Here is a 26,357-nt window from a genome sequence, read left to right as displayed (position 1 = left end):
TCTGCCCCAGTGTCCTCCCGCAATCTGCCCCAGTGTCCTCCAGCAATCTGCTCCAGTGTCCTCCGGCATTGCCCCAGTGTCCTCCGGCATTGCCCCAGTGTCCTCCAGCAATCTGCCCCAGTGTCCTCCTGCAATCTGCCCCAGTGTCCTCCAGCAATCTGCCCCAGTGTCCTCCAGCATTGCCCCAGTGTCCTCCAGCAATCTGCCCCAGTGTCCTCCAGCAATCTGCCCCAGTGTCCTCCAGCAATCTGCCCCAGTGTCCTCCAGCATTGCCCTCATTGTGTCCACCGTAATAAAAAAAAAACAAAAAAAAAAAACAAAGTCTCCTCACCTGTCCGCGCTCCAGCGGTGAGCTCCCTCCAACAGAGCACACTCGCCGGCGACTGACAATGACGTCAGACGCCGGCGACGTGTGCGCCTGTGGCCGACATCAGCCGCCAGCCTCCAATTGGCTGGCGGCTGTTGTTAACTATTGACGTGCGGGCGCGCGCCCGCACGTCAATAGGAAACCGCCACAGCGCCGGAAGGGGCCCGGTGAGCAGATGAGAAGGGGCCCGATGCGGGCCCCCTCTCTCTGCCCACCGGGTACGGCGGGGGCACATAAATGCCGGCGGCGGCCGCCGGCATTCACAGATGGTTATCAGAGGGTCAATCTGTGCGGTAGCCCAGGGCCCCCCCAGACCACTGGGCCCATATTGACCCTCTGATAATCCGCCCCTGGGGGGGGGGGACATACTCACCTCGCTGCCACTGGGGACGGACCTCCTCCGGATGCCGCTTCACGCTGCACCGCTCACTGTCGTGGAGTCCTACCCGGACCCACCGTGGCGCTTCCAGGGACCCGCACTGCCCGAGGTAGGAGACCCCCCTCGCTACCTGGGTCGGACAGCCGGCCTGTGTCTTGATAGGTGATCGAAGTCGTATTTGAAGGGAATCCTGTCCTCCAGGAACAGGAAACCAACTGATGCGTGGGAGAGGTGCCGCCCTTATGTATCTGTAGGTTTTCCTGTTCCTGAAGGGCGGATCCCCTCTCTCCGTAGTGCTGTCATGGACGACCGATAAAAAGCCTTTACCTACGCACAAATAACAAGGCTTGTTATAGTTTGCCAAAAGACACGTGGGAGACTCCCCAAATGTATGGCAGAAGTTGGTGTGGTCAGATGAGACCAAAATTGAAGTTTTTGGCCACCAATGTAAATGCTATGTCTGGTACCAAACCAACACAGCTCATCACCCGAGAACACCGTTCCCACAGTGAAACATGGTGGTGGCCACATCATGCTGTGGGAATTCTTTTCGACAGCAAGGACAGGGGAAATGGTCAGAGTCAAGGAGAAGATGGATGGTGTGAAACACAGGGATATTCTTGAGCAAAACCTGTTTCAGTCTCAGTGATCTGAGACTGGGACGGAGGTTCACCTTCCAACAAGACAATGACCCAAAGCTACTGCTAAAGGAACACTCGAGTGTGGTTTAAGGGGAAAAGTGTAAATGTTCTGGAGTGGTCAATGGGCAATCTGTGGTCAGACTTGAAGATTGCTGTTCACTTGGATGTCATCTAAGTATGGACTGATGGTCATGGACTGTTAAGTGGAGAAACCTTTTTTTTTCATGCATGAGAAAAAAACATGATGTGAATGAGTCCTTACTGGAAGAAAACCTGAGTTGAATTGCAGAATTGTAGAGGGACAAGTCATGGATTAAGGGCTTGTTTTCACTTGCGAGGAACACGTCCGTGTCTCGCATGTGGAAACGAAGCTCTGGCGCCGGCACTGTGGAGCGGAGCGTGCGGCCGCATAGCAACACATGCAGCCGCACGCTCTGCTCCGGAGTGCCGGCACCAGAGCTTCGTTTCCACATGTGAGACACAGACGTGTTCCTCGCAAGTGAAAACAAGCCCTATTGCTGAGTTTGGTGACCATATCTCTGAAAAAAAATGACTGTTGCTCTGATTCACAATGACTGGCGTTTTGCACAAAAGTTTATTTCTTAATGTATTTGACTTATCTTACACTTGGCGTGTGCTCTTGCCAGAAATGTTACTCTGATGAGTGTGTCAGTCAGGCGTCACCATGTCCTGTCCCATTCCAGTTCCGTCCCACTTTGACGTAACGTGTCGCGATTGGGGTAAAAAAAAGCCAAATGTCACGGATTTTTTTCTGAAACATTTTATGACTTGCCAAGAAATGTGAACATCTTAAAAGTGTGGAAAGCTACTTAATTAATAGGGGGCAAAAAAAGTGTTATGTAAGGATGCTTTCTCATTGCGTTCTGTGTCCCCATCAGGGAATACGTCAAAAATCCCCCCTAAAACGGTCCGGGTCCGTGCGCCGACGGGGCCAATAGACTGGAATGGTGAGGGCAGAGTGAACGTGAGCTTAGCCGTGCACCTATTTTGGGAACGTACGCCTACAGGAGGCGGACACTGGCACCCCGTCTACTACTACACCCGAGTGTCTGCCTCCAGTAGGCGTCCACTCCCGAAAATGATGGACAGCAGAGGCCACGTTCACTCTGTCATCACCATTAGTCTATTGGCCTGGTCGGCGCACGCATCCAGACCCCATTTTGGGGAGTATTTCACACGTATGCCCCGATGGGGACACAACGCAATGTAAAAGCACCCTTACCCAGGATGGGAACAGGAAAACGTATTTCCTCATCAGGAAAAAAAAAAAAAATAGATATCATTTTTGGAATATGGCAACACACAACCCATTGCTTACGTGTTTTTATTTTGCTTACGTGTTTTTATTTTGCTTACTTGTTTTTATTGTGAAATTGTCACCAAACAAACAATTTGCTTTTTGTGTAATTGTCCTCTGAGTCAGAAAGGATAATGTCACTGCACAGGGGCCAAAAACACCTAGACACGACTGGTATCGCCGGGAATCATCCGGAGCCGGAGCGTCAGATTTCAAGGCGATCGTTACCGTACGACGATCATTCTAAGCCCATGTTCACACGGTCAGGTATTCGGTCAGTATTTTACCTCAGTATTTGTAAGTGGAACAATCAGGCCGGCTTCACACTTGCGAGTTTTACGGACGTAAGAGCGCAGAAACTACGTCCGTAAAACTCGCAAAAAATACGGCACAATTATTCTCTATGCCCCTGCTCCTATCTGCCGTATTTTACTGATCAGTATTATACGGCTTTCTACGGCCGTACAAAATCGCAGCATGCTGCGTTTGTCACCGTACTGCGCAAGAAATACGCCAATGAAAGTCTATGGAAGCGTGAAAAATACGGATTACACACGGACAAGCAGTGTGACTTGCGAGAAATACGCAGCGGTGTTAGAGAGAAAAGCCGGCAATTCAGTGCGGTGTACAGTAAACTCACACTGACAGCTTACAGTCCAATAGGTAGAATAAATGTGTACACATAGAATAGGTATATATATATATATGTCAGTGAGACACATATATGTATATATATTAATATTTATTCCAGCGCTATACAGCTTGAAAGCCGGTAATTCAATTACCGGCTTTTTCTTTCTCCTTCCTAAAACCCGACATAATTTGAGACCTGGTTTACATACAGTAAACCATGTCTTCTCTCCATTTTTTTTGCAGATTCCACACTACTAATGTCAGTAGAGTGTATCTGCAAAATTTGGCCGTTCTAGCTCTTAAAATAAAGGGTTAAATGGTGGAAAAAATTGGCGTGGGCTCCCGCGCAATTTTCTCCGCCAGAGTAGTAAAGCCAGTGACTGAGGGCAGATATTAATAGCCTGGAGAGGGTCCACGGTTATTGGCCCCCCCCTGGCTAAAAATATCTGCCCCCAGCCACCCCAGAAAAGGCACATCTGGAAGATGCGCCTATTCTGGCACTTGGCCACTCTCTTCCCATTCCCGTGTAGCGGTGGGATATGGGGTAATGAAGGGTTAATGCCACCTTGCTATTGTAAGGTGACATTAAGCCTAATTAATAATGGAGAGGCGTCAATTATGACACCTATCCATTATTAATCCAATTGTAGTAAAGGGTTAAATAAAACACAAACACATTATTTAAAATTATTTTAATGAAATAAAAACAATGGTTGTTGGAGTATTTTATTCTACGCCCAATCCAGTCACTGAAGACCCTCGTTCTGTGAAAGAAAAAACATAATAAACCAACAATATACTTACCCTCCGCAGATCTGTAACGTCCAACGATGTAAATCCATCTGAAGGGGTTAAAACATTTTGCAGCAAGGAGCTTTGCTAATGCAATGCTGCTCCTCGCTGCAAAACCCCGGGGAATGAGTCTAAATATAGATCAATGAGCTATATTTAGCTTCATTTGCGGTGAGGCGCCCTCTGCTGGATGTTCATAGATCGTGGGAACTTACCTAGAAAGCCTGGGAGCTTTAACCCTTCATTACCCCATATCCCACCGCTACACGGGAATGGGAAGAGAGTGGCCAAGTGCCAGAATAGGCGCATCTTCCAGATGTGCCTGTTCTGGGGTGGCTGGGGGCAGATATTTTTAGCCAGGGGGGGGCCAATAACCATGGACCCTCTCCAGGCTATTAATATCTGCCCTCAGTCACTGGCTTTACTACTCTGGCGGAGAAAATTGCGCGGGAGCCCACGCCAATTTTTTCCGCCATTTAACCCTTTATTTTAAGAGCTAGAACGGCCAAATTTTGCAGATACACACTACTGACATTAGTAGTGTGGAATCTGCAAAAAAAATGGAGAGAAGACATGGTTTACTGTATGTAAACCATGTCTCAAATCATGTCGGGTTTTAGGAAGGAGAAAGAAAAAGCCGGTAATTGAATTACCGGCTTTCAAGCTGTATAGCGCTGGAAAAAATAGTAATATATATACATATATGTGTCTAATGACATATATATATATATATATATAGACAGTATATATATATATTTTTTTCTTTTTGGGACACATGGATCATTTCTATAGCGGTATGTTGGTTTTGCAAGCCTGTGAGAAAACCACGCAGTACGGATGCCATACGGATTACATACGGAGGATGCCATGCGCAAAAAACGCTGACACACCCTGCCTACGGAGGAGCTACGGACCACTATTTTCGGGACATTTCAGCGTATTACGGCCGTAATGTACGGACCGTATTTTCATACGCTGAGTGTGAAGCCGGCCTCAGAGGAAAAGTATAACCCGTGACCACTTCTGTATTCATCACCCACTCCTGGTTTTGGCTTATACGGAGGTAAAATACTGACCAAATACTGAACGTGTCAATATGGTTCTAAAAATATAACTCCATTACATTTTTTTCCCACCATTTTAACTCTCTTGTAATTTTTCTTCTCGTCATTCAGTGCATTATTTGTTACAACAGAAAAGTGCAACTGTCCACACAGTTTATTACAGGGGAGTATATAACAGCGCTACCGAACCAACCTCCGCTGATAGGAAGGATACCAGATTCTAGGGCCTATTAGGGCTAGGAGAGGCATATTATATCCAGCACAATCCTTTTTTTCAATTTTTTCATTCTGATAATTTTTTATTGTTATTTTTTGCATTTTTTATTTCATTTTTTTTTCTGTATTTGTGTTTTGTTTTTTTTGGTATCACCAAAAATGTTTTTGCATATGCGATTCTATATATAGGCTGTATCCCTAATTCCCGGCATTTGATTCCCTAGTGGGATGTTTTTTATCTAGTTTTTTGGATTTATGGTATTAGATAGGATTATTAATAAAGATTTATGATTTTAGGGGTAGGTTTTTGTTTGGTAGTGCTGCTAAAAAGCTACAACAGAAAAGTAATATAATCCTTAAAAGGAAACTCCATGTCAGGTAGCCACAGAAGCCACTGGCTGATAACAGGGAGCAACAGCCTGCAACTGTGGGGTTGTGGTTGTGGCTAAACAACCTGCGAGTGAGAGCTGGTGACGTCACACGCTCTAAACCAATCAACTACTATCCACTGCATTAGGGAAAGAGAACCATCCAATCAGCGATAAGAGGTGTGGCTTCTGGACCTGAGACTGTTACAGGTCCCTCCCTGGTGCCGGATGTTGATAGTCGTCTCCGTGGAAACAGGCACCGGAAGTTCAGTGTGTAGCAGTCCGCAGGACAGGCAGGAGGTCGGAACTGCAGGTGAGCACTACATATATATTCTATATGCGCACGATAGAAGGCAGCCGCCCTGTTACTCGCCTGTTGTGGAACTATGAGCCCCGCCAGGTGGATGAGCGCGTTCTGCCGTCTCACCAGCTTGATGGAGGCTGATGGGAGTTGTAGTTGATCTGTAATTGTAGCATGTCTGATAATGTGATACGTATTTGACCCAGTAATTCTGGATTAAAGGAATTTTCTGTCTAAGGTTCTATTTTCTGCTATAGTGTGAGGCCAGAGGTCACAAACTGACTGTGCTCCAGCTATTGTGAAACTACAACTCCCAGCATGCCCTGACAGCTGGAGTGTATCAGGTCCAGATCCCCTGACATCAGTGATCTGAATATTTATCATTTGTATATTCCTATGATGGGCAGCCTGTATGGCATGCTGGGAGTTGTAGTTCTCCCTCTAGCTGGAGAAGACACAGATAGGTGGGATAATGACCCCTACACTAAATTAAAAGGGGTTGTCCAGGATTATTTTAAAAAAAATGGCCACTTTCTTTCAGAAACAGCGCCACCCCGGATCCTGGGTTGTGTCAGGAATCTCAACACAGCCTCATTGACTGGAGATGAGCTGCAATACCGCGTACAACCCATGGTCAGGGGTGGTGCTGTTTCTGAAAGAAAGCAGCCATGTTTTATTTTCTAATCCTGGACAGTCCCTTTAAGGGTGTTCTACATCATCCGGTAGTCCTGCTGCTGCAGAAGCTCTTTGTGAAGTGTGTGATGGTGACTTCTGCCCACTATTGTATCATTGATATAAATCCTATTAATAGTTTTCATAAAGGACTTCAGTCATTGGTTGTGAGGGAGGAGGGACTTCCCCCAGGATGATCCTTGGCGCGAGATACGAGCCCCCAGATATGAGCAGAGCGGTCAGTGCGAGTCTCCAGAGATGATTCTTCCCCTGTGATGTTATGTCTGCTTTGTTTTTCTTTTATGCTGTAGAAATGGTGCGATTACACGTGAAGCATGGAGACGAGAGCCAGTTCTTGTTTGACACAACCGTTGACGTTCCTGTAAATTTACTGGTTGAGCAGGTGACCTCCATATACAACGGACGACTGAAAGTCAGCAGGATCTGTGCCGGTGAGAAGACACGTCTGCAAGATTCTAGGGGAACAGTGAAGATTCCTTTTTCTTTTTTTTTTCTTCTTTTTTCTCCTTCTTTCTTCTTCTTCTTTTTTCTTCGTCTCCTTCTTTCTTCGTCTCCTTCTTTCTTCGTCTCCTCCTTTCTTCGTCTCCTCCTTTCTTCGTCTCCTTCTTTCTTCGTCTCCTTCTTTCTTCGTCTCCTTCTTTCTTCGTCTCCTTCTTTCTTCGTCTCCTTCTTTCTTCGTCTCCTTCTTTCTTCGTCTCCTTCTTTCTTCGTCTCCTTCTTTCTTCGTCTCCTTCTTTCTTCGTCTCCTTCTTTCTTCGTCTCCTTCTTTCTTCGTCTCCTTCTTTCTTCGTCTCGTTCTTCTTTCTTCGTCTCGTTCTTCTTTCTTCGTCTCGTTCTTCTTTCTTCGTCTCGTTCTTCTTTCTTCATTTTCTTCTTCTTTCTTCATTTTCTTCTTCTTTCTTCATCTTTCTTCTTCTTTCTTCTTCATCTTTTTTCATCTCCATCTTTCATCTCCTACTTTCTTCTTCTTCTCCTTCTTTCGTCTTCATCTTTTTTCATCTCCATCTTTCATCTCCTACTTTCTTCTCCTTCTTTCTTCTTCTTCTCCTTCTTTCTTCCCCCCCTCTGCACTTATCATTAATCTTCTACTGATTCCAGAAGAACGATAAAATGGATTTATTTCCCAAAAAAAAGGCATAATGTTATTTAGCTTCACAGTGCGATGACAGCCAACTCTTCAGCTAAGAATCCAAAACCCTGCTGACTGTCCCTCTTTAAGCACTGAGTTGCCCTTCAGAACATAGGAGAGGGTCTGCAGCTCAGGACCCTCATCGTTAGAACAATTCAATCAAATCGATGAAAAGTGGTGCACTCAATATGAAACAATGGTGCTCTGATGGAAAATAACGTATATTGTAGAACGAAGACCTTTGGCACTCGGCAAGGCAGATCCCAGGACTATTTCAATCAAGGTAATCTGTGAAAAGGAGTCAGTCGGCTTGAGTGGTACACCGCACTGTAGTAGCGGACTCAAGCCGACTGACTCCTTTTCACAGATATCCTTGATAAAGGCAGAGTTGCCGAAACGTTGGATTAAAATCTGTAATGTCCCATCATGTCGGCTGTGAAATTGAGTATTACCTTGATTGAAATAGTCCTGGGATCTGTGTTGCTGAGCGCCGAAGGCCTTCGTTCTACACTATACGTTATTTTCCTTCAGAGCACCATTGTTGCATAGTGAGTGCACCACTTTTGATCGATTTGATTGAATTGTTCTAATGATGAGGGTCCTGAGCTACAGAAGGTCTTCGTTGTATATTAGACCGATTAGTCACTGTGTTGAGCTTCTCTCCCTCTGCAGGGCCCGGCTCATCCATACATTACATATTGCTGCTTGGAAAATCAGAGGCTGATGGTTTTCTAACACTTGAGTTTTTAAACAATTTATTTCATATTTTATTGTTCCCTTTTTTCTGGGACAGCGTAACGACAACCAATATAGTAATTAGATCCACCTACAAATCAAAGGCTTAATTAAAGACACTTCCCAAAACAGTACAAATCCAAACAGAACAAGGAAGCAAATGCCAAAAGTCAAATAAATCAGCTTTATTGACAAAAAAAAGTTTAAAACCGTATAAAAATGGATATACAAACACAAAATTCAACCGCCCAATTGGGTGGCACTCCCATTTGTGATCAAGTAAATGTCATCATACATATCCCATCACTCCACTCTAGTATCTAGTTTGGATTCAGATAGAAACGTCCATGGGATTGATGCACTGAGGCATTTGTAAACCTTAGTGCATAGAAATAGATGTGAAGATAATGCAATCTTCTACCTATAACGGCTAATTACAGCCTACATAATAATATGGATGTGCATATATCACTAAGGTCACTGAACGCACTGTGCTATTATCCCAGGTGTGATAGGATTACAACAGTATTAGACCATCTTCATACAGAGGACTTCACTATTTCCCACTGGTTTTAATTATATAAGATCTTTGTTAGTTGGATATACAGATGACAATATCAAGGATCATCAATTAAGTAACGTGCATAATGCTCGTGTGTGATCCTAGGAGGCTGCCACAAAGATAAAGGTATCATTTTCATATATTTTAAACTAGGGCTGACGCCTCTAATGCAACAGTAAATGTGGCAGCCATAAGTGCTAACACGAAATCAAAATGATAGCATGTACGTATCAGTAGGTGAAGGGTGTATGACCTGATAAGGCAGTCCAGATCCCCGACGCGTGTTTTGCGTGCAGCTTCTTCCTGGGAAGGTGGGGGGGGTTGGTTCACAGGAATATCTATATATCTGTGTATCCAACTAACAAAGATCTTATATAATTAAAACCAGTGGGGAATAGTGAAGTCTTCTGTATATGTGTAGCCACTTCGGTTCATTAAGATGGTCTAATACTGTTGTAATCCTATCACGTCAGTATGGGCTGACGACATACAGCTCCTGAGATCTGGGTCTCAACTTACGAGCCGCATCACACACAGCTCAGTCTGTGGCCAGGAGCACGGCTGTCATGGCTGATTAAATATATCTCTTCCTTGAGCACAAAGGGGGTTTTCTCCAGCTTCATCCTCCTCAATATTTATTTGTTTTCCAGTTGGGCCCAGTCAGTGTTTGTGCACTGCATATAAATCGATCACACTGTTGTAGGAGGATTAAGCTGAAGATTTCCTCACCGAGCACCACATGGGTTAAAACATATTTCTTCACATATCACAGCCGTGCTCCTGGCTGGCGACGGAGGAATGTGTGAAACTGTGGTAGAATGGCTCCTGTGCAATCACATACAGTGGCATGTAAAAGTTTGTGAACAGTTAAGCATGCGGAAGAGGAAATGATCTTTAAATGGCCTAAAGTTAAAAATGACACATTTCCTTTGTATTTTAGGCAAAATAAATCTATTTTTCATTTTAAAAATTACAAAAATGGGCCGATACAAAAGTTTGGGCACCCTGCATGGTTATTACCTAGTAGCACCCCATTTTGAAAGTATCACAGCTTGTTAAAGTTTTTTGTAGCCAGACAAGAGTCGTTCAATTCTTGAGAGATTTTCATCCATTCTTCCTTGGGAAAATTCTTCTAGTTCTGTGAGATTCCTGGGTCATCTGCATGCTCTGCTATTTTGAGGTCTAGCCACAGATTTTCAATGATGTTCAGATCAGGGGACTGTGAGGACCAACCTTCTGCTTGCACCTTCTAACTCAGTAGAGTGTGGATTTTGACACGTGTTTATGATCATTAGCAATTTGTGGAAGCCATCCTCTTTTCATCTTCAGCTTTTTTTTTTTTTTTTTTTTTTTTTACAGATGGTGTTATGTTTGCATCAAGAATTTGTTAAAATTTACTTAAATCCATTCTTCCCTCTACCTGCGAAATGTTCCCCCCGTGCCATTGGCTGCAAAACAACCCCAAAGCATGATTTATCCACCACCATGCTTAATGGTTGTCGAGATGTTATTTTCCTGAAATTCTGTGCTCTTTTTTTTTTTTTCTCTCCACATACAAGTGCATCTCACTAAATTAGAATATCATCAAAAAGTTAATTTATTTCAGTTCTTCAGTACAAAAAGTGAATCTTATATAGTATATGGGTCATTACAGACAGAATGATCTATTTCACATGTTTATTTCTGTTAATGTTGATGATTATGGCTTACAGCCAATGAAAACCCAAAAGTCATTATCTGAGTAAATTAGAATACTTTATAACTCCAGCTTGAAAAATGATTTTAAAATCTGAAATGTTGGCCTACTGAAATGTATGTTCAGTAAATGCACTCAATACTTTTTCGGGGCTCCTTTTACATCAATTACTGCATCAATGCGGCGTGGCACAGTGTGGATATCAGCCTGTGGCACTGCTGAGAGGTTATGGAAGCCCAGGTTGCTTTGATAGTAGCCTTCAGCTCGTCTGCATAGTTGGGTCTGGCGTCTCTCATCTTCCTCCTGACAATACTCCATAGGTTCTCTATGGGGATAAGGTCAAGCGAGTTTGCTGCCAATCAAGCCCAGTGATACTGTTGTTTTTACACCAGGAATTGGTACTTTTGGCAGTGTAGACAGATGCCAAGTCCTGCTGGAGAATGAAATGTCATCTCTAAAAAGCTTGTCGGCAGAGGGAAGCATGAAGTGCTCTAAGATGTCCTGGTAGACGGCTGCGCTGACTTTGGTCTTGATAACACAGAGTGGACCTACACCAGCAGATGACATGGCTCCCCAAACCATCACTGATTGTGGAAACTTCACACTAGACCTCCAGCAGCTTGGATTGTGGCCTCTCCACTCTTCCTCCAGACTCTGGGACCTTGATTTCCAAATGAAATGCAAAATTTTACTTTCGTGCATACCCGATCTTTAAAATTGGGTACGCAGGCCATGCGGATGCCTCCGCATGCGTCGTTTTCATGCTGCGCCAACAGCAACAAATTGCAACATGCTGCAGTCGGCGCAGAGTGAAAATGACGCATGCGGAGGCATGCGCATACATCCGCATGGCCTGCGTACCTACTGTTAAGGATTAGGCGGAGCTGAATGAAGAGGTGCTGCAGTGGGCGGGGCTTCACGGAAGAAGTCCACAGCCATGCCAAACGCTAGTGTGAAACTAGCCTAAGACGCTTATGGTGTTGTCTATTGGTCATGAGTGGCCTGACGCAAGGAATGTGACACTTGTAGCCCATGTCCTGGATACGTCTGTGTGTGGTGGCTCCTGAAGCAGTGACTCCAGCAGCAGTCCACTCCTTGTGAATCTCCCCCACATTTGTGATTGGCCTTTTCTCAACAATCCTTTCTAGGCTGTGGTTATCCCAGTTGCTTGTGCACCTTTTTCTACCACACTTTTTCCTTCCACTCAACTTTACATTATTATGCTTGGATACAGCACTCTGTGAACAGCCGGCTTCTTTAGCAATGACCTTTTGTGACTTGCCCTCCTTGTGGAGTGTGACAATGATTGCCTTCTGGACATCTGTCATGTCAGCAGTCTTCTCCATGATTGTGGAGCTACTGAAACAGACTAAGGGATCTTTTTAAATACTTAGGAAGCCTTTGCAGGTGTTTTTTGTTAATTATTATAATTTACTAAGATATGGACTTTTGGTTTTCATTGCTGTATGCCATAATCATCAACATTAACAGAAATAAACATGTGAAATAGATCACTCTGTTTGTATTGACTCTATATAATATATGAGTTTCACTTTTTGTATTGAAGAAATGAAATAAATTAACTTTTTGATGATATTCTAATTTAGTGAGAAGCACTGGATCATTGTGGCCAAAGAGTTCCATTTTAACCTTATTGGTCCACAGGACTTTTTTTTTAAATGCACCAGGCTTGTTTAGATGTTCTTCTCATGCTGAATTTATGGTGATAATGCAGGAGAGGTTTTCTTCTGATGACCCTTCCATGAAGGCCATAATTGTGCAGGTGTCTCTGAACAGTAGAAAAATGTACCACAACTCCAGAGTCTGCTAAATCTTTCTGAAGGTTTTTTGCAGTCAAGCGGGGTTCAGATTTGCCTCTGTAGCCATCCTACGAGCAGCTCTCACTGAAATTTTGCTTGGTCTGCCAGACCTCATCTTGACCTCCACTGCTCCTGGTAACTGCCAGTTCTTAATTACATATCAAACTGAGGAAAGGGCAACTTGGAAACACTCTGCTATCTTCTTATAGCCTTCTCCTGCTTTGTGAGCCTCCATTAGTTTCATTTTCAGAGGGCTAGGCAGCTGCTTAGAAGAATCCATGGCTGCTGTTTTTTTGGCACAATGTTAGAGGAGGCTGGGTCTTTATAAACCTGGGAAAGTTGCATCACCTGGCCTCTCCCAATGATGATAGTGAACAAGCCATAACCCTAACAGGCTAAATAAGGTCTGTAACCTTGGTCAAAGTTATCTGAGCAAACATACCTCCAAGGGTGCCCAAATTTTGGCAGCGGCCCATTTTCCTCTATGTAATTTTATCCATTTTTTGCCTAAAATACAAAGGAAATGTGTCATCTGTAACGTTAGGCCTCTTAATAATGATTTAATCTTCAACTTACTTTTATTGTGAACAGTTAAGTAACTTTGACCAGGAGGTGCCCAAACTTTGACATGCCAAGAGCTGTTGTATGGTGCAGCTCACCTCCCTCCGTCCAGCTGTGGGAGACAGTGGCAGCCATACTTGCCATAGCTGTTAGTCACGACCACTGCTGCAGTGGCCATCTTGCTTGCAGCTTTGGGAACGGGCACATTCCGGTCACTCAGACAGGAGCGAGGAGGGAAATATATGGCAGAACTGAAGGCGTCTTATACTGTGCTTGCCGTTCACAGAGATGGAAGAATTGGCTGAACACGGCACCACACTGCCCCCCAACATGCAGGGGTTAACGGACGAGCAGATGGAGGAGCTGAAGCTGAAGGATCAATGGGAAGCGAAATGTGTCCCCAGCGGAGGAAGCGTGTTCAAGAAGGACGAGATCGGAAGGCGGAACGGACATGGTAATGATGGCGCCGGCTGAGCGCTCCGGGCGACCGCTCCTCCCACTGCTTCTAGGGAGCTGGATGAGCCTTAGTGAGGGTTACATTTATTTTGGGCAGGAGACTGGATCCTTAACCCCTTCCCGACCTGTGACACAGCGTATGCGTCATGAAAGTCGGTGCCAATCCGACCTGTTACGCATATGCTGTGTCACAGAATGATCGCGTCCCTGCAGATCCGGTGAAAGGGTTAACTCCCATTTCACCCGATCTGCAGGGACAGGGGGAGTGGTAGTTTAGCCCAGGGGGGGTGGCTTCACCAACCCCCCCCATCCCCCCGTGGCTACGATCGCTCTGATTGGCTGTTGAAAGTGAAACTGCCAATCAGAGAATATTTCACCTATTATAACTGGTGAAATATTACAATCCAGCCATGGCCGATGCTGCAATATCATCGGCCATGTCTGGAAACACTGATGTGCCCCCACCCCACCGATCGCCCCCCCCAAGCCACCGATCTGTCCGGTACACTGCTCCGCTCCCCTCCGTCCTCCTGTCCGCTCCCCCCCCGTGCTCTTGTCCGCTCACCCCCGTGCTCCAACCACCCCCCCCTGCACTCCGATCCACGCCCCCCCCCCGTGCTCCGATCCGACCCCCCCCATTGCTCCGATCCACCCCCCCGTGCTTCGATTTACCCCCCCCATGCTCCGATTCCCCCCCTTCTTCCCCCCGTGCTCCCCCCCACCCCATCATACTTACCGAGCCTCCTGTGGTCCGTCCGTCTTCTTTCCTGGGCGCCGCCATCTTCCGGCAGATTAGTTTCAAGTGCATTTTGATCACTGCGATAAAACCTATCACAGTGATCAAAATAAAAAAAATACTGAATGACCCCCCCCCTTGTCACCCCCATAGGTAGGGACAATAATAAAATAAAGATTTTTTTTTTTTTTCTTCCACTAAGGTTGGGGTAAGAACTAGGGTTAGGGTTAGGGTTTCGGTATGTGCACACGTATTCTGGTCCTCTGCGGATTTTTCCGCTGCAGATTTGATAAATCCGCAGTGCTAAACTGCTGTGGATTTATGGCAGATTTACCGCGGTTTTTCTGCGCATTTCGCTGCGGTTTTACAACTGCGATTTTGTATTGGAGCAGTTGTAAAACCGCTGCGGAATCCTCAGAAAGAAGCGACATGCTGCGGAATGTAAACCGCTGCGTTTCCGTGCAGTTTTTCTGCAGCATGTGTACAGCGATTTTTGTTTCCCATAGGTTTACATTGAACTGTAAACTCATGGGAAACTGCTGCGGATCCGCAGCGTTTTCCGCAGCGTGTGCACATACCTTTAGAATTAGGCTATGTGCACACGGTGCGGATTTGGCTGCGGATCCGCAGCGGATTGGCCGCTGCGGATTCGCAGCAGTGTTCCATCAGGTTTACAGTACCATGCAAACCTATGGAAAACCAAATCCGCTGTGCCCATGGTGCGGAAAAGCTGCGTTGTATTTTCCGCAGCATGTCAATTCTTTGTGCGGATTCCGCAGTATTTTACACCTGTTCCTCAATAGGAATCCGCAGGTGAAATCCGCACAAAAAACACTAGAAATCCACGGTAAATCCGCAGGTAAAATGCAGTGCCTTTTACTTGCGGATTTTTCAAAAATGATGCTGAAAAATCTCACACGAATCCGCAACGTGGGCACATAGCCTTAGGGTTAGGGTTGGAATTAGGGTTGTGGTTAGGGTTATGGCTACAGTTGGGATTAGGGTTGTGATTAGGGTTATGGCTACAGTTGGGATTAGGGTTAGGGGTGTGTTGAGGTTAGTGTTGGAGGTAGAATTGAGGGGTTACCACTGTTTAGGCACATCAGGGGTCTCCAAACGCAACATGGCGCCACCATTGATTCCAGCCAATCTTGTATTCAAAAAGTCAAATGGTGCTCCCTCACTTCCCCGACGTGTGCCCAAACAGTGGTTTACCCCCACATATGGGGTACCAGCATACTCAGGACAAACTGCGCAACAATTACTGGGGTCCAATTTCTCCTGTTACCCTTGTGAAAATAAAAAAAAATGCTTGCTAAAACATCATTTTTGAGGAAAGAAAAATGAATTTTTATTTTCACGGCTCTGCGTTGTAAACGTCTGTGAAGCACTTGGGGGTTCAAAGTGCTCACCACATATCTAGATAAGTTCCTTGGGGGGTCTAGTTTCTAAAATGGGGTCACTTGTGGGGGGTTTCTACTGTTTAGGCACACCAGGGGCTCTGCAAACGCAACGTGACGCCCGCAGACCATTCCATCAAAGTCTGCATTTCAAAAGTCACTACTTCCCTTCTGAGCCCCGACGTGTGCCCAAATAGTGGTTTACCCTCACACATGGGGTATCAGCGTACTCAGGAGAAACGACAACAACTTTTGGGGTCCAATTTCTCCTGTAACCCTTGGGAAAATAAAAAATTCTGGGCTAAATAATTATTTTTGAGGAAAGAAAACGTATTTATTATTTTCACGGCTCTGCGTTATAAACTTCTATGAAGCACTTGGGGGTTCAAAGTGCTCTCCACACATCTAGATAAGTTCCTTTCGGGGTCTAGTTTCCAAAATGGGGTCACTTGTGGGGGGTTGCTACTGTTTAGCCACATCAAGGGCTCTGCAAACGCAACGTGACGCCCGCAGAGCATTCCATCAAAGTCTGCATTTAAAAACGTCACTACTTCACTTCCGAGCCCCGGCATGTGCCCAAACAGTAGTTTACCCCCACATATGGGGTATCACCGTACTCAGGAGAAACTAGACAACAACTTTTGGGGTCAAATTTCTCCTGTTCTCCTTGGGAAAATAAAAAATTGCAGGCTAAAAGATCATTTTTGAGAAAATAATTTTTTTTTTATTTTCATGGCTCTGCGTTATAAACTTCTGTGAAGCACTTGGGGGTTCAAAGTCCTCACCACACATCTAGATTAGTTCCTTTGGGGGTCTAGTTTCCAAAATTGGGTCATTTGTGGGGGATCTCCAATGTTTAGGCACACAGGGGCTCTCCAAACGCGACATGGTGTCCGCTAACAATTGGAGCTAATTTTCCATTCAAAAAGTCAAATGGCACGCCTTCCCTTCCGAGCCCTGCCGTGTGCCCAAACAGTGGTTTACCCCCACATATGAGGTATCGGCGTACTCAGGAGAAATTGCTCAACAAATTTTAGGATCCATTTTATCCTATTGCCCATGTGAAAATGAAAAAATTGAGGCGAAAAGAATTTTTTTGTGAAAAAAAAGTACTTTTTCATTTTTACAGATCAATTTGTGAAGCACCTGAGGGTTTAAAGTGCTCACTAGGCATCTAGATAAGTTCCTTGGGGGGGTCTAGTTTCCAAAATGGGGTCACTTGTGGGGGAGCTCCAATGTTTAGGCACACGGGGGCTCTCCAAACGCGACATGGTGTCCGCTAAAGAGTGGAGCCAATTTTTCATTCAAAAAGTCAAATGGCTCTCCTTCCCTTCCAAGCCCTACCGTGCGCCCAAACAGTGGTTTACCCCCACATATGAGGTATCAGCGTACTCAGGACAAATTGGACAACAACTTTCGTGGTTACGTTTCTCCTTTTACCATTGTGAAATCAAAAAAATTGTTGCTAAAAGATAATTTTTGTGACTAAAAAGTTAAATGTTCATTTTTTTCCTTCCATGTTGCTTCTGCTGCTGTGAAGCACCTGAAGGGTTAATAAACTTCTTGAATGTGGTTTTGAGTACCTTGAGGGGTGCAGTTTTTAGAATGGTGTCACTTTTGGGTGTTTTCAGCCATATAGACCCCGTAAACTGACTTCAAATGTGAGGTGGTCCCTCAAAAAATTGGTTTTGTAAATTTTGTTGTAAAAATGAGAAATCGCTGGTCAAATTTTAACCCTTATAACTTCCTAGCAAAAAAAATTTTTGTTTCCAAAATTGTGCTGATGTAAAGTAGACGTGTGGGAAATGTTATTTATTAACTATTTTGTGTCACATAACTCTCTGGCTTAACAGAATAAAAATTCAAATTGTGAAAATTGCAAAATTTTCAAAATTTTCGCCAAATTTCCGTTTTTATCACAAATAAACGCATAATTTATTGACCTAAATTTACCACTAACATGAAGCCCAATATGTCACGAAAAAACAGTCTCAGAACCGCTAGGATCCGTTGAAGCGTTCCTGAGTTGTTACCTCATAAAGGGACACTGGTCAGAATTGCAAAAAACGGCAAGGTCTTTAAGGTCAAAATAGGCTGGGTCATGAAGGGGTTAATGGAATCATATTTTGTATAAGCAATGAGCGTAGTAAACTGGAGGAGTCGGGAGAGCATTGTTTTGACTAGGCCTAAATCCTGAGGCTGCACTACTGAGACACGTCAATTACCTCACGTCTTCAGTTTCTGTTAGGAGCCTTGTGTGATCTCAGACTTACCAGACCGCACCTAACAGTAATCCGAACAGGAAGTGTTGTCATGGGATTCCCTCTCAAGTGATCATATAGACTAAAAAGTCTTCACCCTTTAAAGCGGCATGTTCTCACCGATCAGGAGTGGGAGTGTGGCTGTGATTGACGGCTCCGTTCCTTCATGGGGAGCCTAATCTAATCCCCCAGGGCGGTCCAGTCAGAGTCGGGGTATATCTTGGGAAGACCCCAGTACAGTGGTCCGCAACCTTTCTTACATAGAGAGCTACATTCAGCTGTAATGGAGGGTCTCCAGCCACATCCAAAGCCCCCCAAGTAGTGACACCCAGCTTCTACTCCACTCCCACCACAGTAGTGACATGGTGGATAAAATGGATGCGGTGGTATTCATTGATATTTTGGCCAAAATACACCAGCTGGCAGCTCTCCTCAGGGGTCATTATTTTAAATACATTTTTTTTTTTTTAAAACTTAAATTTTTGAATAAAATAAACTGTTAGAAAAAAAATCTCTGTGCAAAGCAAAAATACTCGAAAAATACATCCATTCTAAGGGTTATGTGCTATGTTAATGGTGAATGTTGCAAAATAAAAAAAAAGCTGTCTGACTGCGGGGGAAGGAAAAATGCAGAAATTATTTGTCCTAACGTTAAAAATGGTTTCGTCATAAAGGAAGCGCTCCCATTAAGTTTTCTATTCATTAACCCCTTCAGCACCCAACGATTTTCCTCCCCCCCCCCGCCACCTTCTTCCAATAGCCATAACTTTTTTTTTTTATTATTATTATTTTCCTGTCCACATAGCAGGGTGGGGGCAAGTATTTTTTTTTTTTTTTTTGCAGGACGAGTTGCACTTTTGAATGACACCTTTCATTTTCTCATATGATACACTGGAAAGTGGGAAAAAAATATCAAGTGTGTTGAAATTGCAAAAAAAAAAAATTAAATATTACAAATTTTTTTTTTTTAGTTACCATGTTCACTTTACGGTAAAGCTGACCTGGTAATATAATTCTACAGGTATCAAACATGTATAGTGGGTTTTTTTTTTTTAGTTTTTGAATTATTTATTTAAGCGGTGAAAAATTTCAGAAATTTTATATTAAAAAAAGTTTGCTTGTGCAGCCATTTTTAGAGACCCCTAACGATTTAAATTTTCGGGATCTGGGCTGTGCGATGGTTTGTTTTTTGCACCCTGAGCTGATGTTTTGATCGCATTTTATTGCAATGTGGTGGCGGTCAATAAACCATAATTCTGTTTTTTTTTTTTTTTTTTCACGTAACACCTTTTACCAAGATTAATTTATTTTATATTTTGATAGATCGGACTTTTATGACGGTTCTCTCCACCCGCATCTGTTAAAGGCACATGATGGCTGATTAAATCAGCCATCATCTCCCGGGAAAGACGCAAGCTCGGCGCGCAAACTGATATCACAGCCATGACGTACATATACGTCATATGTCGTGAAATAGTTCAGTGTGTGTATATGTTCGTAATGTGAGTGTACTAATATACTCGCCTACCACTTCTTTCTATGGTGTCCAGGTCCGCTTTTCTAGTCTTCTCAGTGACTGCTCCACAATTTCAACCAGCCACCTCACTCTATGCGTGAGCAAGGAGTCTGTTTTACAACTTGCCACTTCTGTAAGTGGTTAATTAGCAATAAAGGCCTTGTATCTTTTTTTTCTCATAGGCCTCTATTAATCTAAAGCCGTGGATTGAGACCACTTATTTTATTAGGGCAAATCCTTAGTGTAATCCTCTAATCCGATCTGTCCATTTTACACATTAGAGTTGCGCCATTAATCGGGCAGCGGTGAGGAAACCATATTTCCGGCAGATGCTCTTGGTATAATAATTGTCAGTTTTGGTGGTCAGTATGACATAATGGCGTCCGTAGAGGTTGTTCTTGGTGCAGATTATTATTTTTTTTTTTTTTTAGATTTTTTTTTTCTGCTGTGTTATAATAACCACTCGTACTTGTAAAACAAACAGATCACTTGGGACCGTCCTAGGGGGTCTTATTATTAGCACCCTCTTTAAGAACGGGAGGAATATTATTACATATATGTACAGTGTATAGGATTTCTTATTTTTCTTGTTTTTTTGCTTTTTTTTCAGCACCAAATGAGAATATGAAGAAGGTTTTGCAGAAAACGATAGAAGAAGCCAAAGCTTTAATATCAAAAGTAACTTCTGTACTTTGTCATGTCTTACAATGTGTGTCTATTATATTCGTAGTCTAAACGATAGCCGGCACTTACACCGTCTTAGAAAAATTTGCTTTATTGATCCAATGGTATAAAAGCATAAAAAATGGCTGAACACAACAGCAAAAAAAAAAATATATATATGGCAGAAATAAACCTCCGCTGCGCTCCCAGGCTACATGTTTCACACCTGCGTTATCCTTTGTCAGGCTTGAGGACCACGCAGGTGTGAAACATGTTGCCTGGGAGCGCAGCGGAGGTTTATTTTCTGCCTTTTTCATTTTTGTGTTGTTGTGTTCAGCCATTTTTGATGCCTTTTTATTCCACTGTATCAGTAAATCAATTTTTAAAAAAAAGATGTGAGTGCCGGCTATCATTTTGACTGTTGGAGTATTTTACCGTGCTCCCGGGCAGGTGAGCTGATTGCTCCTTTTTTTTTTTTTTTTTTTACATATTATCTTATGTGCTGACCGTAACTAAGGACTGTTCTATTTCTCAAACGCGTCCGTTTTTGCCGTGATGCGATATTTTTTATATACCTGGACCCTTTTTAATCTGTATTAATAAATTGGAGAAGTTTTATATCCAAGCGGCTGGATACCTTCCTCTGCTTTATACTATATACGGAGCTCTGTTCAGTTCTTACCGGTTTTTAAAGGATCCGTTCACTTCTAGTTACAAAAGGAAAGAAACGGATCCATGAAGCAGATTGAATAACAAATGCAAATGGAAGAATAATGTCTGATTGCCGGGCTCCATCCAATCCCCGTAATGGGCATCTCGTGTCCCTGTTTTTTTTAGAATAGTGGTACTCATGCATGACCGTGGACCCTTCATTCATAGTCCGTGGGGCTGCTGGACCTAGCCATGCACTGCTGACAGTCACCTCCAGGGGGAGCTACTATAATATAGTTATTATTGAATTTAGAAGGTGCTTCATAGATTGAATGAATGAAAATAAATTTATATATATATATATATTTATTATTATTATTATTATTATTATTATTATTAATAATTTTTTTTCTTTTTTTTTTTTTTTCTTGTAAACTGCAGCTCTATTGGCTTCTTATGATGAGAGTCTAGCAAGTCCTGTTCTTTGTCTCCTTTTGTTAATCTAGAAACAAGCAGAAGCAAATATTTGTGTCACAATGGACGTGGTAAAAGATGCCTTGGATCAGCTCCGGGGGGCTGCCATGATTGTATATCCCATGGGGTTACCTCCTCACGACCCTATCCGCATGGAGTTTGAAAATAATGAAGATCTCTCAGGAACTCAGGTAGATGGGGTATAATTAACCCTCGGTGAGCGGCTCACATTCTTTAAAAAGTCTGATCTTCATAAAACACTGATGGAGGAACGCGTGGTGGGACCCCCAAAGCCAGCAATGTCACTTAGGCTCCTGTTCACACCTCCGCTTTTGAGTTCTTGCAATTCACGTGGTGGAATCTCCGTCTGATCACATACGGTCCGGGTATTATTTCCTGTAGTTCTGCACAATCCTGTAATTAGAGGTTTGATTCTTCATATTTTCAGAGGATCACATTCCAGATCAGAAAATGATAATTTTTCCCAGATTTTTTTTTTAGGACAGATATTTGTTGTATACAAAGATGTATTAAATGTAGTTCATGCATCTTATTCCAGGCTGGACAGATGGTCATTGAGGAAGACGCTGCCCAGTTGTGGTGGGCTGGAAAGGAGCTGCTGAGGAAGCAGAAACTCGCCGACTACGTAGGCAAAAACGAGAAAACGAAAATTATTGTGAAGATACAAAAGGTAATGAAAATCTGCCAAACCGTCCTTAATCCAGGGCACATTTCCTCCCAGAAGAAATCTCTGTATAGCGCCACCTATTGGAGGTGGTGACCTTATAACGCAATGTCTGACCCTTTAATAAGCCGTGCCACGTGATTTACGATATATAACTAAACCAGGGTCCCCTCCAGAAGGAAAAGTCCCCCATCCACTGCTAACTTCTGTATCTTTTCCCAATCAATGCTGACTATTTGCAAAGTCTTTGGAGCTGTCCTAATATTGGGGGTGGAAATTGTACCCTGTTCTTGAATTTATGAGGCCGATTTTTATTTATTTCTCTCATCAGAGCTGGAATGCTTTTCCTTAGGGCTAGAAACTTATTAGAGGGTGTTTACTACAATATGGACCCCTAGCGGTCAACCGTTACCTGTAAGTGATCCTGACAGCGAGTGTTTAGTTTCAGCGCAGCACAACCGCAGGAGAAATGAAGAATTACACCGTTCTTCATTAAATAGGTCCTCCAGATCTAGAGACAAGCTTTCTGCAATAAGCATAATTGGGTATACAATAGGGATCGATGGTATTGAGTGATCTAGTGGCTGACTTATAGGGGTTATTCACTTTTTAGAAAACCTTTTCTTATTCCCCTTAGTTCATTGTGTAAAATAAATAAATTGGTTTATGTGCCTGGGATTTAGCACAGTGTCTCAGCCGCTGCCCTGGTCTTCGTTATTTGGATGCAGTGGTGACGTTACGTTACTAGGCTCCGCGGCTCTGCCAGTGACGACAGGGACCGAAGCAGCAGGACAGTGACTGTGCTGGACCCCAGGAGGGTGAGTAAACCATAGTTTATTTTTTGCAATGGACGGTGGAGGTGGATGACCCCATAAAGGATAGTTCCATTTTATTTCCATGTATTTTTGTTGGTCACGGTGAATGCGGTCTATAATCACGGTGGTGTCTTTTGAATCCTCCTAGAAAGGACACGGAGCTCCAGCGAGGGAGCCGGTGATATCCGAGGAGGAACAGAAGAACATGATGATGTATTACCACCGACGCCAGGAAGAACTTAAGGTGACGCTATTCTCTTCCCTCCATATGAAAAGGTCGTGTGACGCTCTTTAATCCCTTCCCGGCATGTGACGTACACGTTTGTTTTCCGTGTGCTCTATGGAGTTCCCTATGACCTCTAAAATAACCTATAAAATAGGTCCCATAAAAAGACAATAAACCAAAGGTTTTCTCTTTCCAAAAATTAAGCATACTTTGTGTCGCTGTATCCTTAAAAGTCTGAACCATCACATTCTAAAATCATTTACATCTTCATATGGCTACATTGATGCAAAAATAAAAAAAAGTATGGGTTTTAGAAAAATAGACAGGAGATAAGTGCAAAATATAAAATGGCTTAGAAAGGGGCTGAAAGAAATTTACTCAAAATGCAGATGTTACTTTATTTTTTAAGCTCTATCGGGACCGGAGGATTTTTCATTTTTGCGCTTTTATCACCCCCCCATTCCCTCGCTTCCTATTATAAAACTTTTCTTTTCTGTCTGTATGGCCGTATGAGGACTTGTCTTTTGCAGCAGAATTGTTGCAGTTTTGAACAATCCCATTCATTTCACCGTCTCTTGTACTGAAAAATGGGAAAAAATGCCAAGTGATCAAAGTGCGGCGAAGTTCTGATAAAAAGAAACAACTGCGTGCAATTCTACCAATTTTTTTTGGCGTTTTGCTTTTACAGCAGAAACCTAATTCTTTAGTTCAGTGTGTTTTACACCAATACTAAATTTGTGTATATTTTTTTTTTATGTTGCCATTTTCTGAGACTCGTGACGTTTACTTTAGATTTTATTTATTATTTTTCCGCTAATGGATATGTGTGTAAGGACCCTTTCACACGTACGTGTTTCCGGTACACGTGACATAGGGTTTTTTTTTTTATTTACCGTAATTTTTTTTAATTCCCCCCCCACCTGTGATTGCATATACTATATGCTGCAATTTCACAGTATTTCGATACATCGTATACATTGTGGAGTCCTTTGATGCTCGGACTATAGCTGAACTTCTAAGGAGTACCAACATGGCCCCTGGCTTCGATGGTAACAGATCTGTCCCGAGAGCGCGTTGTGGAGGCCTGTGAGCGCCCGCCCAGGCGATCGCACTGTTTACATGTCATGTGACCGATTGGCGCCAGCATTTAAATAAACAGCAGTGATCGCAGATGTCGGTATTACGGCCGGCATAGCCCTGTAGGGAGTGGGCATAGCCCTGTAGGGAGTGGGCATAGCCCTGCAGGGAGTGGGCACAGCTCCTGAGCAGGCGGACCCTGGTGGTGACGTACATGTACGGCAGGGTGCGTGAAGGGAACGAATAGATAGGTGGAGAATGACTACTGGGATCTCCCCAAAGAGCACGAACCCCCATGGTGGTGTGGACGGAGTGGCAGTGCTGACCGCTTTATTCTAAGTCCATGGGAACAGTGACCACAAGTTTAATACGGTCACTATAGAAGTGAATGGAGCAGGGGTGAGGCACGTGCACTACTCCCTTCATAACAGACTGTGAGACCCCCAGAAGTGGGACCCCCACCAATCATACATTAATTACCTTTCCCGTTTCTATACACTTCTATGGGAGTTCAAACACGGCTGAGCAAGTTTGCAATGTCTGAGATGGGATTTACCCCTTAAGGAAAGTGAACACTGTTATTTTCTTTTCTGCCTTTTGCTGTGGACATAATGTAATCTAAGAAACCTCCATGTATTGCAGAAACTGGAAGAGGATGAGGATATATCGTACTTAAATGCAGAATGGGCCGACAGCAGCTCCTTGAAAAGACAATTCCAAGGTGTAAAAGACATTAAATGGAGACTGAAATGAAGATCTCTCTATAATTCCCAGTATTTGTCCTCTTATGTGAATAAATTCTCTTTATCTTGTTACCGTTGTGTCCGGTGATCTTTGCAGCGCTCTCTTTATTCTGTATTTGTGGTCGTTGGCCACTAGGTGTCACTCCGTCATGTGCCCTGGGGAATTCTACAGACGTCACACACTGTCCGTACTGGACACAACATCTGCTGCTCCATATTGTGCTGCTGTTTAGCGCCAGGTTCTCAAAACTTTAATCACAGTAAGGTGAGAAGCTCCTTATAGCGTCCTCCAGACACTAACTGGGTAGGAAAGTTTCTTTGTGTCTGTTTCTCCAAATTACCGATATCCCGGTGTCACAAGGACTCTGTGCAATTCTAGGAGTTGTCCAGAATTCGAAAAACATGATTGCTTTTTTTTTTTTCAATTTTTAGACTTCATCGACACACCAGATAAATGGGAGAAACAGCATGAAGTTGTTCGCCTGCTCCGCTGTGATCGGATCAACCTCTGATTGCAGCAGTTTAACTCTCTAAATGCCATGGTTAATAGCAACCACAGCATTTAAAGGGAACCTGTCAACAGTTTTTTCATATCTGATCTAAGACTAACACCTTAATCAGCGCCTGTGCTGAATTCCATAAAGAAATATATATGTCCCCCTGTATACACCAAAAACCTTTTGAAACTCTCCCTCGCTCTATGTAAATCCTGCCTGTCCGGTAGGTGTCCTTGCTGAGGCGTCTATCCCTCCTCCTGGCTACTGATCAACGTCCTCATATTGACGGGGATGACGCCTCCTGCGTCATCCACATAGCTGCGCAGCCTGCGCAGAGACACTGCCGACTTGCGCCTACACGCTTTGCTTTGCCCTACTGCAGGCATGCGCCCTTATGTTTTCGGCTCTGGCCGTAGTAGGGCAGAGCAAAGTGTGCAGGCGCATGTCAGTGGTGTCTCTGCCCAGGCGTGAGATTTCACCTGGCTATGTGGATTGAGCAGGAGGCGTCATCCGCTTCAATCAGAGCAGGAAGACATTGATCAGAAGCCGGGAGGAGGGATAGATGCCTCAGCAAGGACGCCTGTCTGACTGGCAGGATTTACATAGAGAGCGAGAGAATTTCACAAGGTGTTTCGGTGGCATACAGGAGGTGGGTGGCATAGTCACGGGGTTACATACTTCTTTAGATGCTGATAAAGGTCCTACTCTCAGTTAAGACATGAAAAAAATGGTGACCGATTCCCCATAGGCCCCCTTCACAAGTCCGGTTTTTGTGTCCATACGCGGTCCATTTTTTATAGAGCCCCAAATACGGACACATTCACACCCATTGTATTCAATGATGGTGCGCACATATCAGGTTTTTGTCAGCAGCACGCTCAA

At 43.8% G+C, this 26,357-nt stretch overlaps 1 protein-coding gene across 1 annotated transcript; it reads left to right on the top strand.

The window, feature by feature from the left end:
• Positions 1–6,009: 6,009 nt before the first annotated feature.
• CFAP298 (cilia and flagella associated protein 298) lies at positions 6,010–25,050 on the top strand. Its single transcript, XM_069760848.1, has 8 exons — positions 6,010–6,091; positions 7,063–7,203; positions 13,562–13,729; positions 20,255–20,322; positions 21,465–21,623; positions 21,992–22,123; positions 23,081–23,176; positions 24,878–25,050. The coding sequence occupies exons 2-8, from the start codon at positions 7,065–7,067 to the stop codon at positions 24,986–24,988; spliced, it is 873 nt and encodes a 290-aa protein (XP_069616949.1). The 5' UTR covers positions 6,010–6,091; positions 7,063–7,064; the 3' UTR covers positions 24,989–25,050.
• The last annotated feature ends 1,307 nt before the right edge of the window (positions 25,051–26,357 follow it).

The sequence above is a fragment of the Ranitomeya imitator genome, chromosome 3, assembly GCF_032444005.1.
Source record: "Ranitomeya imitator isolate aRanImi1 chromosome 3, aRanImi1.pri, whole genome shotgun sequence".
In the NCBI taxonomy this organism is placed as follows: Eukaryota; Metazoa; Chordata; class Amphibia; order Anura; family Dendrobatidae; genus Ranitomeya; species Ranitomeya imitator.
Note: the sequence above shows the minus strand (reverse complement) of the source record. Positions and strands in the feature narration are given on the sequence as shown.

Coding starts and splice junctions, on each gene's coding strand:
- CFAP298 (XM_069760848.1), top strand. CDS start 7,065: ATGGTGCGATTACACGTGAAGCATGGAGACGAGAGCCAGTTCTTGTTT. Junction 7,204..13,561: donor AGTCAGCAGGATCTGTGCCG/GTGAGAAGACAC, acceptor TGCCGTTCACAG/AGATGGAAGAATTGGCTGAA. Junction 21,624..21,991: donor AAGATCTCTCAGGAACTCAG/GTAGATGGGGTA, acceptor ATCTTATTCCAG/GCTGGACAGATGGTCATTGA.